This window comes from Gossypium raimondii, chromosome 11, assembly GCF_025698545.1.
Source record: "Gossypium raimondii isolate GPD5lz chromosome 11, ASM2569854v1, whole genome shotgun sequence".
Classification (NCBI taxonomy): Eukaryota; Viridiplantae; Streptophyta; class Magnoliopsida; order Malvales; family Malvaceae; genus Gossypium; species Gossypium raimondii.
Genome location: NC_068575.1, coordinates 16,111,630 through 16,126,922, shown reverse-complemented (window position 1 = coordinate 16,126,922; position 15,293 = coordinate 16,111,630). Strand labels below are relative to the sequence as shown.

The 15,293-nt window shown below is 31.4% G+C and overlaps 1 protein-coding gene across 1 annotated transcript; it reads left to right on the top strand.

Annotated features, from left to right (window-relative positions):
* The first annotated feature begins 11,885 nt into the window (after nt 1–11,885).
* On the top strand, nt 11,886–15,019 carry LOC105804461 (superoxide dismutase [Cu-Zn] 2). The gene is made up of 7 exons (XM_012637104.2): nt 11,886–12,052; nt 12,135–12,236; nt 12,672–12,767; nt 12,864–12,895; nt 13,114–13,189; nt 13,985–14,038; nt 14,647–15,019. The coding sequence occupies exons 1-7, from the start codon at nt 11,956–11,958 to the stop codon at nt 14,673–14,675; spliced, it is 486 nt and encodes a 161-aa protein (XP_012492558.1). The 5' UTR covers nt 11,886–11,955; the 3' UTR covers nt 14,676–15,019.
* The last annotated feature ends 274 nt before the right edge of the window (nt 15,020–15,293 follow it).

The window sequence follows — 15,293 nt, the reverse complement described above, 5'->3', positions numbered from 1 at the left end:
ATTCCTTTTAAATTTGCTATTCTATTTTACTTATTTTAACTTTATTATATATTATGACTATATATACTATTATTTACATTAAGATTTTTACTTATATAAATCAAAGTGTATGTATTAATCTTAAGATTTATTCATTTTTTTCTTTTTACAATTCTTCCATTAAAATTCATTTAAACATTTTATTTGTTTTTTAGTTCTATTATCAAATCGTTTCAAATCTTCATATTAATTACTTTTTGGTATAATCTTGTGCATATTTTAAATTCTAAATTTATTTATTCTCATTTTATTTTTATTTTATAAGTTACATTTTATCGTCCTTTTAAACTAATAATTTTGAATGTTGATGTTGATATTGGCATAATGCATGATTGAAACTATTGTTATTGTATTTATTGATTTATTGTTCATCACTCATTGGTGTATATTTACTATTCAAATTTTGCATGATTCATTGTTCGTTTAATCACTGCATTTTTACCGTGTTTCAATAAAAACATTAGAATCATCTTATTTTGCAATTTGTCAAAATACCCGCTATTCATGATTCTTGAGAGAATTGTGCCCTAACTTACTGGATTTCAATTTTTCTGATGAATTTATATAGCCTAGTATCTCTTTTTTAATAAAACCTTATGATTTATAAATAAAAAGCTCATTCTCGGGAATTCGACGAATGGTGTCCTAACGTATTGGATATGACATGTTGTTTTCTCCAGACGAGGATTCTTCTAAATAAAGGCAATATTCGATATTTAGGAATTCTGTGAAACTGAACCCTAACTTATTAGGTTTTGATTTCCTCATTTGACCTAAATAATCAGATACCCTTTTCGAAATGCATAGTTTTTAAAAGCCAAAGGATAAACTTAATTTTGAGGATTCAAAATGTTGCACTCTAACTTACAAAGTGTGACAATTCGTTTCTTTGAAATAAGTGAGCCTTATCATCCGATTCATTTTATTCAAATTTTCTTTTCAAAGGATTGTATTTTAAAATCTTTTCAAATTTCGACACTAAGACATTAAACAATCGATTCGGTACCAATTTTGGGCGTCACGAGGGTGCTAACCCTTCCTCGTGCGTAACCGACTCCCGAACCTATTTTCTCAAAATTCGTAGACCTAAAATCATTTTCAAGGTGATCTGATCACACCTCATTAAAAGATCGGTGGTGACTCCCATTTTCATTTTCAAAGTCGAACCCCGTTTTTCAAATTTTAAAAAATGGTGTCAACAGAGTTAGTTTGAGGTGGGCTCTATAGGCATGTTCTATAAAGAAGCACATATGTGACAAAGAGATTTATGAAATGTTTGGAAGGATATTTAGTTAGGTAGATAAGAAAGATATGGGTATGATAGGAGTATGATAGTTGGCAGGTAAGGGTATGCTAGAACTGTGGTAGTATCCGCCCGAAATAAATGGTTTAGAAGAATGGTTAGCGTATAGGAGTTCCTATGAAAATACAAAGTATCCACCAAGGTAATTATGTGTCTAATCGCACTAGGTTCTCTTGAACTTATTTATGTTTCAGGTTTCGATGTTAAGAGAATGTACCTCAATAGACGATGCCAGGACTATGCCAAAGTAGAGGTATATCGAGTTATTATGCATGTAGTGTTGTTGGGGTGGTGTATTTTAAGAGTTTAATTTAATTAATCTGTAACTATCAAATGGTTGTTCTAAGAAAGATATATTGTAATTTTTTAATATTTTATGTTTGAGTACCATATTTGTTTCTTAAGATTTAGTCTTTAAATATAATTAAAAAGACTATGTTTTAAATAAGAGATTATCTTATACGGTTTCATGAGTTTGACTAAGTATTTTGTGTGATAACACTTATGATCTGGATTCGATGAATCGGGTCCAGTTCAGAGTGTTACAGATTTTAAAAATTTGATAGTTTTTCTTCAAGGTGCTCATGGGTGATTTTTTGGAAAAATTTAATTTTGAGATTTTAGGTGTTATATGTAGTTTAGATCTATTATAAATTAATTAATTAGATGTTTAGGATCAGTTCCAAGCAATGGAAATAGATTCGGATTAAGAAATTTAAGATTCGATTAAACTCGTTAAAATTTTTGGTTTAAGAAGAGCTAGATTGAATCCGTGTTTTGTTTGATTTATGACGTGTTTACAATTGTTAATGATTTGTACGTATTGTGTGTATTATATTTGTGAAGTTTCAGAACTGTCGAAGCCCTCTACGAGTAAGGAGAAAGGCACTGTGAAGCTTGTTTAAGCTTTTGGCTAGCAAGTGAAAGTAAGATCAATGAGTGTTCTGGAGTTGTTGTTGGTATGCACAATTCATTGTGTTAATCAGGAGCTTAGGTTAGCCTAAACACCTATCCTAGGTTCTGAGAGTAAGACTTCTTAGTCCTTTTGCCTCATTTTGTAAAATGGTGGTTATGTGTTGTGAGGTCTAGAAATTGATGTAGCAAAACAACATGTGATACATGATTTATGTTAGCATGTGGTACGTGATTTACTAGTTTTAATGCACTCATATGTGGACTAATGAGATTGTGGCTGATTGAGCAACGTGTTAGCACTTGTAAGTGAATCAAATGTGAGTACGATTAGCATGTTATGTGAAAGTGATAGTGTTGTGTATATGATGATCAAGAATAGAGGAATTGTGCAATAAAAAAGTAAATAATCATGTGTTAGTGTGGATATGTTGGCCTTGTGGTCTCTTGAAATTGTTAGATATAGTTGGCATGCCATATGATTTTGAATACTCACCTTTGTGCTTTGTGATTAGGTGATTGAGGCCTCGGGATAGGATGGAGAGATAAGGAATGTCGAGCTATGCTCCATTCAACGAGACATGTTTGGTGTGTTGGAAGTGTTTAGCTTAAGGCTACACTTAATGTGACATGTTAAACCCTTTGAGTAATTGATGTGTTGGAGATCTATTTATCCAATGAGTGTGATTGGGTTCACTTATGTTTCATAGTCTCAAGGAGCCAATATATCAAAATGGAAATGCTCAATTTGTGATTCAAGTGTCTTGTGAAAAAATATGTATCTATTCTATGTGTGACATGATGAAAAAGTGTTTGTGTACTTACTTTTAGTATGCTTTTACTTAACTTATGTTATTCTATATGCTCAGTGGTACTTATGAACATTCATTGAGCTTGTTTGAGCTCACACTTTTTATTTAAATTCTACAGAAAAATAATGTACTCGAGGAGTGTGAAGTGGGTAAGGAAGTGATCCGTGCAAGGCATCGTGATTGAGTATGTTTTTTTGGTTTTAAACACTTCGAATAAAGGTAATGTGGGTTGTTATTTCGGGACTTGACTCATAGACTATTGATAATGTTTTTGGACTTTGATTGTGGATATTTTCATGTTTGGGAATGAGATTGAGGCTACATACTACGTTTTCTTGATAAATATGTAATAAAGTGGCATGTAAAACGGTTAAAAATTGTTAGTGGGCTTAAATTGGTATTCTGGAAATTTGAGCATGTTTAAAATGACCATGTAACAACCTATTTTCAGTGTTATCAGAAATAGTAGTTTTGGGACCACAATTCTAACAAGTGAATCAGCGTTTAAATACTTATTTAATGTTTACGAATATTTATTAGACTCTTATTAAAATTTGGTTAAGAAATTTTATCATTTAGATAGTTAATTGAATAAAAAGGACAAAATTGTAAAAGCTACAAAAGTTGACTTCTATTAGATATTGGATCAAATGGCTATGAAAAGGTGATTTAAGGGCCTTAATTGGTAAATTCAACTAGCTAAAGTAAAATGGATGATTTTGGAGTCTAGTTATAAGAAATATGATTAAATTTAAAAGGTTAATTTTGTAATTTAATAATTAAATAAAAGGTTAAACAAAACAAAAGGTAAAACCACTATCATCTTCCCCATTTTGCTTTGTCAAACCCGAATCACCATAGTTGGGAAGCAAAGGTTTCGGCCAAGCTTTGTTTTGGATGCATGGTATGAAATTCTTGTTCGTTTTTAATTATTTTTATGCGTTTGAGTTCATATTAGCTTAATCTAGATAGCTCGGGGGTCAATTTGTAAAATTGTGAAAAGTTTAGGGACTTTTCATGAATGATTTGAAGTGTTTTTGAATTTAGTTAATAGATTATTAAAGTTGGTAGTTAAATATAAGTATTTTGTTAAGTGATTTTGATGAATTTGTGTTTAAGAACCTAATTGAAGATATAGTAAAATTCACTAATAATGTTAAATGGTGGAAATTTTGGGCTGTTTGTGAACCTATTAAAAATCAACTAGCATGGTTTTTACTTAAAAATGGTTAAATTGTGAGTTTTGAGCTTAGAGACTAAATTGCATAAAAGTTAAAATATTAGGGGTAATTTTGTAAATTAACCTTAAAATGGGTTATAAGTTTGAATTTTTTATCTTAAGCTATTTAAATTATTTAATTGAGCTAAATTACTATTTAGATCAAGAAACAAATCAACCAGACTTGAATCGAGGAAAAGCTAAGATCTCAGATTAATCATCGGCTTTACTTTTGCAACCGCGTTAGTCGAGGTAAGTTCGTGTAAGGATTAAATTTGTTATTTGTTGTTTTGGATGAAATGTAAATAAATATTTATGCTATGTTTAGATTAAATTGATAATGGTGTGATAATTTGGTATTATGGATCAATTAGTGAAGTTAACCAAATTATAAATTATACTTGGAAATGGGCATTTCATGAAAGTATATTGTAATGGTTTAATGGACCGAAATGAAAGGTTATGGATGAATAAGTGTCTCGTTTGAACCTTTTGAATACTTAGGATAAAATGACATGTCATTATGGATTAACAGTTTAGGGTGTTGGTCTTGGATGTCCTACCGATGCTTGAGGTCCTGCATTTGTTACGGATTCTCCACAGCTCGTGTGAGCAACATCATGTAACTAACATCCCAACCCATAGCTCGTGTGAGCATTACAGATATGGTTACAGTTACATGTACAGACACACTTTGTGTGAGCATGGTTCCTATGTATCCGACGTTATTTCATTTGGTTCAATGGGTATTAAAGGTTTAAATTAAGTGAATGTGATTTCGTGGTAAGTCATATGTTAAATGGATGAAAAGAAAATACTTGTGCAAATGTTTTGAGGTGTATGAATGATACATTGGAAATGTGTTGAATGTTATATAAGTGGTTATGATCCAAATATATGTCTCTTGATATGGATGAATTGAATGTTTTATGTACAAGTTTACTAACTTGTGAGATTGGTAATTGAAAATAGGAATCGGTTAAACATATGAGCATGCTAAAGGAATTATGCATAAACTATATAAATTGAGCCTCTTTGGTAAGTTTACGTTTAATATTTATACGAGCTTAATAAGCACTAGTTTCTTATATAGTTTTTTTTCTTTGATTTGTAGATCATCGGAAAGCTCCACCGGTTGGAATCTCGTTGGAGCACTATCACACTATCCATCGATCATTTTGGTAGTTTTTGGTTTTTTTGGCAAATGGTTATAAATGGCATGTAATAGGGCTTGAATGTTAACTTGGCAAATTGGTATGTTTGAGTGGTGCCAAGCTTATGTATGCCTTAATGTTTTTAATTGATGGTTTGTTAAATGTTTCGATTTGTACTGTAATGCTTTATAACCCTAATCTGACGATAGAGACGGGCTAGGGGTGTTATAAACCAAATGGTTCAAAATAGACATTTAAAACCCTTAGATAACATTGAGATTCTGATCTGTTATGTTGAGTAATGATTTCTTGGAATATAAGAATGGTTGTTAGCATGATGGTTGCATTGTATGTCAAATTTCGCTATGATATGTTATAGTGTATGTGAGCATGTTCTAATTGTTTTTTGAAGGTAATATGACATGTTTGAAGTGAGAAATAGCCTCAAATGCATGAAATGGTATGTGTGGTAGGGCTTAAACTTAAAAAATGTAGGTTACGAACTGGAATTGCAATCGACATCTCGACGTCATTCAGATGACATCTCGATGTGGGATCGACGTCGTGACTTCCTTTGTCAAGTCGTCTCAACCAGGAACCACTTCCAGAGCTCGTCCCGATGCACTACATTGCGTTGTCTCGACGTGGTGCTTGGCTTGTCCATGACATGTTTTCACAGCTTTGTAATTTAGTCTTTAGATTTTGGTGATGTAATTGGAGTCCCAAATATCTATGAAATGCTTTGAAAATTTACATATCAAGGTCTTAGATGTTTAATTTTGTTAATCTACTGATAATTTTGTAATTTGATTGTTTTAAATATTTTTCATTATTGCAATTTAGTCCCTAAGATAACTTATTTAAATTTTTTTTAAATTAACAGCAACCAAATAACAATCGAAATTAAATCAAGTTAAGCAGACAAAAGATTAACTCACTTCATGTTCCTAATTAACTTTAGAACTCCGGTTTTATCGAGTTAGCTATTGATTAACCAGTTATTACCTCTCGACCTCTAACTAATTAACTAATATACCAATACACATTTATCTCTCGGCCTCATTTAATTGACTAGGATAAATTATGATTTACTCGGTAAACTTATCTCTCATTCTCGTTTATCCTAAATTACTTTCTAGGGTCGTCACTTCCTGGGGTTTAATCGCACATAATTTAAATCAACTAACTTAAATTCAAACCCTAATTCATCCGTTAATTAGCCACACATCTATTCATTAATCTCCCTAAGGAAACTAGTCAGTTATGGATCTAGATGCAATAATCTCTAAATTTACATTCAACCTGCAAAACTATAAATTAAATAAGAAAAAGGAATAAAATAAATAAATTTGTTTCGATGTCGATTTGCATGTGAAAGCTAAATTTCCTCTAACAGTCGCGAAGATAATCCCAATTGCAATTGGAAATCAAAAACAAATAAATAAAACCTATTTAATTGAAAGCTTGGATCGAAATTGAATCCAAGTTCGATAAGAATAAAAGCTTTTTTAGGACTAAATTAAAATAAAATAAAAAATGAAAATAAAAATCGTAAAACTAACTAAGTGGCTTACTTGGCCAAGCCTAAACAAAAACTTAACAACCTCACAAAATAAGGCTTAACATGTCTATTTATAGAGTTTATGATCTAACCTAAATAGGGTTGATTCGCAACATTGCCTTTTGAATGTAAATATTATGGTTTTGAAGTCTGGTATTGCGACACCACTCCTTAGTGTCGCGACGTTGCAATCATCCTTCATCTTTTAAGCCCAAAAACTGTGTCCTATACACTAATTGAAGCTGTTAAATCATCCTAGGCCCGTATTGGCCCATTAGGTCATGACATTACTCAAAATTGTGTAAAAAATGCTTATTTTGCATAAATTAAACATAAAGTAATAAAAACCAAAAACGAAATAAAAACATATAAAAACTCTAGAAAACAAGTTCTTTAAGTGCCGGAAAGACTTTAGTTTGCCACAATGAAATGTGACATATCACTTTCCTCTTGAGAGAGAAGTTGAATTTGCTATTAAAGTAGCACTTGGTACTGCGTCGATCTCTATTGCACCATACATAATGGCTTCGATTGAATTGAAAGTTTAGTTGCAAGAACCTGAGATTTATCTGACTGAGTGTGTCACCTTGGGGACCCCCAAGAAATGAAATTATAAAAAAAATTCAAATTCAAATTTGGAACATTGCTAATAAATATTGAAAATTTAATCTTGAGTTTCAAAGCTTCACACAATTTCTATTCTTATGAAATTCAAGCAAATTAGTTTTCAAAAGAATGTCTTCATAAAGTGTTTCAAAAAGAGGAGCATAACTTGAAAATAACATTTGATTTAGTGGAATTTTTACAAAGCAATTTTTTCTAAAAAGTTTTGTTATATAACAAAAGGGGGAGATTGTTAGCTTTGATTTTCAAATGTTTTGATATAACAAATAAATTTCAAAATTCCTCTATCAAATATGTTTAATTTATTTTCAACTGTCTCAAACTCAAAACAATGTTCTCAAATGACTTAGACAATTCACAAATATTTTTAAGTAACTCCAAGACCCTTTAAAATAGTTTCCAAGCCTTAAAATGTATTTTCTAAGTATTAAGACTTATCTATACAAGTCTCGATACCACCTCAAATAGTTTTATATAGAGGTTTCTAGGAGGGTATAGTATTGCGGCTTACCACCTAAGTCTCGATACCTAGAAGTTAAGTCTCAAGACTTAGGTGGCTAGTATCGAGATTTATGAAAATAGTACACAAAAGATAAATGAGAGTAGTGCAATCTCGAGACTTACTAGTCTAAGTATTGAGACTTGCCCTTAAGTCACGAGACTTGTTTATCCACTCTCGAGACTTTAAGACTTCCAACGACTATTATTCAGCCAAGTCTCGATACCTATCCCTCAAGAATTGAGACTTGAACTTGCAGACTACATTAAATGCTTGAGATTAATTCTTCCAAAGGCTCGAAACTCCCTCCAACAACTCTAAACGCCCAAACATCAATTAGAAGGTATAAATTCAAGTCAAGAACACTTGAAGACACATAAGAAGAACATCCAAGCGTAGAAATAAAGAGAAAAGTAGCAAATATTTGTTTATTCAATTTCTCTTGTACACATCTCTTAGGTTCTTATTGTTAAATCTTATTGTTATTCTCACATCCATTATTCAAGAAAGCTTAACACTTATAAACACACACCTTTTAGTGGCCTTTATTGTTTACTGATTGTCTCGATCGCCGACTAGTGTGATAGATCAGTTGTAATATTTCTAATGTTCAATGGAACACCAGAGTATTCCAAGGATCGAACCCACAAGAGTTGGCGATTAAGCGATTTCTAAACTACAAACATGTAATTAAAGGAGTCTAGCTAACTACTCATTAAGAAATTATATTACGACAAGCCATACAAGAGGTAAATTATACTAATTAATTACCTAGAAATGGAAAATAACTAAATTGTAAATCAAGCAAAACTATGAACTTAACCAATTAATAACAAGTAGTGGTCGGTTGACTTCCATGTTGCTAGTTAACCCTCGAATTAGGGAACTAAATTACTTAAACTCCTAAAATGGCTCAATTTTACCAAGTTAGATGAATTAGTCCGGTTTATCTCTCGACCTCACCCAACTAACCTGGGACTATCAAACTGGTGTCCGATAAGATCTCCTCATAGTCTCACTTATCTTAATTTTCCTTTAGGGGTGTTAATCCTAGGTTTTGAAGTCTATTCGATTTAGTCTAATTTTTTCAATTTAGTCCCTGACCCAAAAAGTTAACTAGCTAACATTTCCATCAACCTCCCACTTCAGATTTAGTTACCCATTATCATGCTTAAGAAAACAAAAACAAGATAATCACACACAAGAGGCATAAATGGAAAACACAATAAAAAAAGAGAAAAGCTTGGGCTTTCCTCTAAGAAGCTTGAAAATAATAATAATGGCAGCAAAGGAAATGTTAAAGAAAACTAAAAATAGGATTTTTAATGATGAAACTAAAAGGAAACCGAGTTGCATTGAAACTAGGATTAAACTAAAAGAATACAAGAAGTTTGAGGTACTAAACAAGTAAATAAATCTAGCTACAGTGCTAACTAACAACTATAGAAACTAAAAAAAATAATAGACAAAATACCTAATCCCTAAAGCTATAAAGAAGAAGATTAAACCCTAAAAGATGGAGAGAAAAAATAAAAATAAAAAAAACATGAAAAAGAGTTAAGTGTCTAGTGTATATTTGTTCAGTTAATTTTTGGCCTTTTTTAGCAAATTATAGACCCAAAAAATAGTGACCAAATTGCCCTTGATCATCTAATTTTGGTTGGGGGACATGTTGGACAAGGGCTACCCCTATGGTCATTTTTTGTCTTCCCTCGACAGTGATATCGTGATACCCATAGTCCAGTATCTCGATATCCTCGACAATATTGAAATAGGGGTCCTTTGGGAGTTTTGGGTATCGCGATACCACTTAGGTGGCTCAATCTTTCTTGTTTTAAACATTGTCAGGGGTATCACAACTTCCATGCTTCTATACCGCGATACCCTCCCTTCTAGGTGATGTTCTCGTGCTGTTCGAGCCACTGTGGACTCCTTGCATCACTCACCAACCTCGTTAGATTCCTCAAGTGCCAATTGGCCATCTCAGGTCTCAAAATAGCACAAAATGCACACTAATAACTTATTAATGCAAAGAACAAAAACTAACTAAAAACACGACAAAGACATCTAAATTGCTCGAAAATAAGCTCGTTAAGTGTAATGGGAAGCCTAATTTGACATATCAAATCTCGACAGATCATTTACATATTTCTTTTGGATTGCAAAAGATTACTTAAAGGTTTTTAAGGTATAAAACCTTAAGTGAATTGTAAAAGGTTTTGGTAGAGCCTTGTAAAAAATGGAGGATTCTAGTTAAGCCATAAAAACTAGGGATAATGTTCTATTTAGCCTAGTAAAAAAAATAGGGATTGTGAAAGTTGTACCTTTTCCTTAAAAGGTAACAATTCAGATATAGTAAATTAGAAAATTCTTGATTGAGGTATACCAATGTAGTGGAGATACGTAATTGGGGGACAAACTATTATAAATTAAATTGTCCAAGCTTTTCTTTTCCTTTTCTCATCATTTGGAAAAGTTTGGAAATAATTTTTAAAATATCAATTTACCCCGTGCTTGGTATTTTCAAGCCTATCACTTTAGTTTGTCAAAATTTGATCCTTATATTTTATAAAAACTAAGAAATTAATCAAATTGTTGAAAAATAGGTAAAATTGCATTATTACTTTTTACTAATTTAATGTATATACAGTGATGAATTATTGATTTTACTAATTCTTTACGTATATATTGTGAAACTATGTTTTCAGAATTACGGTTTACTTAATGGACTAATTACAGAAGAGAAGTAATTATTTTCAAAGTAAAATATAGAATTTAAATTTACAATTCTTAATAAAAGCAGAAAATTCATAATTACATTATTGTAATCTTATTTGAGATAAACATAATTTTATTAGTACGAGAAATAAAAATTAAGAAAATCCAAAAGGACAAATATAAATTCATTAAAATTTATTGTTTGGCTTAAATCAAATTGATATTTTTTTCAAGTTGATACTTAAACTTTTTTTCCGGTTATAAATTAAACCTAAACCAAATTTCATTATCCAAATTACTAAAAACAAAAGGGTAATAGTTAAAAATTCTTAAGTAATCATTTTCTGGCTCATAACACTTTATAATTAAAAATCCTCAAAAATTAAATATTATTTCATAAAAAATTTGTTAAAAAAAACATAAAAACATGTTCGTTTATTTTATTCTTTACACAAGAACTTTGATGATAGGTAAATTAAAAAACTTATTAAAAATTTAGCTAAATTTAAGGCAACAAAACCCAGATTCTGGTGAATTTTTTTCATTTCTAGAACCTCAATTTCGAATCCTTTATCATAGATTTAAACTTCATGTATTATTTTTAAAAATATCTGTCTCCATTTTTGAAATCTTTACAAATTAAAGTTATCTCTAACAATTAAAAAGTAGCTTAAAAAAGTAGAAAGAAGGAAGGAGAGAAAATAGAAAATATATATATATATATATATAAATTTAATTTAATTTTAACCTAATTTTTAAATTGAAATTGAAATTTAATAAAATAACTTAGATAACAAAACTAATCATAAAAAGATTAACCTTTAAAGAAAGAAAAGAGAGTCGAATAAATTTAGAGGAAAAGTAGAGAAAAGAAAGTGATTTTCTTTTAAAATACAAATTACTATTTTATCATATTAATGGTTATTAATTTTAACTATTCAAATAAAATAAACAGTTATGATTCTCTTTCATTAACCTTAAAAATTTTCACTTTACTTTCATTTTCTCTATTTTCTTTTACAATTATTTAAATAATTAGTATTAAGTTATTCAACAAAGGAATAGTGAGGAAAAGAAAAAGATTGAAGAGGGAGCAATTGTAGAAGATAAAGTAATGGAAGGTGTTTCTAAAGCAACACTCAAAGCTGTGGCTCTCGTCACTGGAGATACCAACGTTAGAGGCTTTCTTCACTTCACCCAAATCCCAAATGGTTCTCTCCCCCTCTTTCCTTCTTTCTCTATGTCTCTTCATCTTCTGAGACAATTGGATTTTAATGTTTCTTATTAATATAGGGATAACCCATGTCCAAGGAAAGATAACAGGCCTCTCTCCTGGCCTTCATGGCTTCCATATCCACGCCCTCGGTGATACCACCAATGGCTGCAATTCCACTGGTATCTTTCCCACTTTTCTCATCTTTCCCTGTCCAATCCAATTCCCTTTGATTGCTTTGTTTTTCTTTTTAATGATATGAAATTTAATTTTTTGACATTTATGCAAGTTGTGTGTTTAACTAAGGTCGATGTTGTTTATAGTACTAAGATGGGTGTTTTCCTTGATGAAGTTTAAATCTTTTAACTTATGCTATTTGCATAAATTATGTTCATATCATTTAGTTTAAAATGGAATTTTCTTTTTCAAATTGTTGAATTTCGGTTGACGTCATTTATCATTAAAGTGGTTTCCCCCCCTCACTTTTTCTGATATGAGTATACAGTTTTAGCATTTATGCAAATGTTTGGTCAAATTTTGGTTTATTCATTTATTTCTTTCCCTCTATATGACATATGGTGATTTTTGTTGCTTATAATTTTTTTGATATACTTTAGGGCCTCATTTTAATCCATTAAAGAAGGATCATGGAGCTCCAAGTGATGGAGAGCGCCATGCTGGTGATTTGGGTAACATCATTGCTGGCCCTGATGGTATATGCTGTTTCTGTGATTTATATGATTATGATAGACTATTATTTATGAATGACTTATAGTTTTTACAATAATAATGCAATGTCTCCATTGCAGGGGTTGCTGAGGTCTCAATTAAAGATTGGCAGGTACTGAATTGTGGTGTTTCTTTTCTCTTCTTAGAAATTAAATTTTCATTTTTCCTTGTTTCCCTGGTGGTCTGTGACAATGAATTGATTTTTTTCTTTGGACGGGTAGTGGCACTTGTTAAGTTCTTTTAAATACTTAGTCTCCTATAATTTTGGTTTCCTGAAGATGAATTACACTTAGCAATAATAATTGTTCTTCTCTTTGTTTCGATTTGTAGATTCCACTTAGCGGACAGCATTCCATTTTAGGGAGGGCAGTTGTTGTGCATGCTGATCCAGATGATCTCGGCAAAGGTGAAATGTTTGGTTTTTCAAATTACTAGAGTTTGCATGTACCATTATACTGCATTGTTTATTAGTAAAAAGAAGGATATGTTTTGTTGTGAACTTGTAGACAATTTAGTTATATGATGATGACTAGAAGTTGTTAGAATTGATACGATGATTCCATAGGTAATTTTCCAAATTTGGTCTCACTTGGGATAAATTATGTACTCAAAATGGCCTCATTTTCCATGATACAAGGTAGTTAGCAGTCCAGTGTTGAAAGCAGTTAGATACTAGTCAAACAAGTTATATGTTTAAGAGCCCCTCAAAGAAATTTAAGGAGCTAAAAAGTTCACTGAACACTTCTGAATGGGAGCACTAGTTGCTAAACCTTTGATCATTTTAACAGTATATCCAAGTCAATTATTGTTTATAAACTAGAAGAGATATTGATATCTTTGGATTCAATGCGGATCTTCCTTTAATTCGCGATGTTTATAATAATGGCTTGATGTGATTAAGCCACTTCTTTTTGCTTGATTGGTTAAAAAGGGGTTTGGGGACATGGCTTCTGATGATGTCCTGAAATGTATTAGGATGCTGCTTCTGTTGCCTTCCAATAGGCTGCTCCAACATTTTTTGCTCTTCTTACCCTTTCTTGTCTGACATAATTATTTGTCATTCATTATATATCTCTCTTAGTGTGACCATTGTCTGATTTTTTCATTCGTATTCTGCTCATGGCTTGTATACAGTGGCCCATAGAAATCACTTTTTTTTTTCACCATTTGGTTTTGACTAATTATAATAACTAATATGCAGGTGGGCATGAACTTAGCAAGACGACAGGGAATGCCGGTGCAAGAGTCGGATGTGGTAAATATTAGTTTTCCTATTGTTGTTTTCTTAGAGCATCAATTCGTAAATGGCTTGGTGTTGCCAAAATGCATGCCAAAATCAAGTTAGTTGGATGTAGCCAGGGGTGAATTTTAAAGGGGGTGGGGGCGAGGCAGGGGCCTTGGGCCCTCCAAAATGGAGAAATTGCTATGCAGGCCCCTTAAGAAGTGTTTAAATTATAAATTAATATATGATCAAATTGCAGTCCCCCCCGCCCAAAAAAAAAAAGGAAAAAATTCTATTATGTCCCTTCAGAAAATAATGAAATCATAAATTAATACATGATAAAATTATATTTCAACCTCTCAAAAATTTATAATTCAACTCCGGCCCCCTTTAAAAAAAACTTTCGGATTCACCCCTGAATGTAGCTGTGATATATAAATGATTCACAAGCTTGTCATAGTTGTTTCTTCCTTTGTGTAGTTGTTGCACTGTCTTAGTAATATTGAACACGATACAAACATGGCATATAAAAAATACATATAACAGATGACATGAAAAAATGACACGAATATATGGACTGTCAGATCTAATGCTGCATTCATGTGGAACTTACTAACTTATGGTTCTTTACTCATGAGCAGGTATCATTGGCCTTCAATCATCTGTTTAGAAATAGTTTGGTTGCAGTTAAAATAGGTGGTGAAAAACTGCAAAGTATAATCTTCTGGTTGAGTTTATGTATCTCTCAGTAATCCGCTTGCAAACAAATCTGGGATGGAAGGATGGAGATCAAAAGCCTATTTGTAATTTATATGATCAAATATAGAAGGTACTTAAGTTAAAAAAGAACTTTTCTTTTCTTTTCTTTTTTTCAGTAAAGACTAGTTCCATAAACAGTTTGGGAAAGTCTTTATGGTTGCTTGCTTTCTATTTGCACCATTGAGCAATCTTATTTCTGAAGTTTGAACTTTTCTTTTTCTTTTTTTTCTTTTTAATGATATTTCATGTTTTATATACTCTATTTTTTGGTACAAGGGAGGATGTACACCAAGAGAATTAGGATAGGAAGTTGCATGTTATGAGGATCAAACTTATTCCATTAAAAGTTTAGTACCGTTCTTGACCTTGCTTGTAATTTCTATCTTATTCCCATAAGTTCTACTTGATAAATACATCTTGCATAGTATGAATCTAGTACATGGCTATTGTGCAGGCTAATTGAGCAAAATTGAGGGATTGATATGTTATAGAGTCGGGCATTTTACGGACAGCTCCTCATAAATAGGCA

What these genes read in the sequence shown, in the direction of transcription:
- LOC105804461 (XM_012637104.2), top strand. Translation starts at nt 11,956, where the DNA reads ATGGAAGGTGTTTCTAAAGCAACACTCAAAGCTGTGGCTCTCGTCACT. An exon ending in CATCATTGCTGGCCCTGATG is followed by an intron (nt 12,768 to 12,863) that starts GTATATGCTGTT and finishes TCTCCATTGCAG; the next exon opens with GGGTTGCTGAGGTCTCAATT. An exon ending in CGGTGCAAGAGTCGGATGTG is followed by an intron (nt 14,039 to 14,646) that starts GTAAATATTAGT and finishes ACTCATGAGCAG; the next exon opens with GTATCATTGGCCTTCAATCA.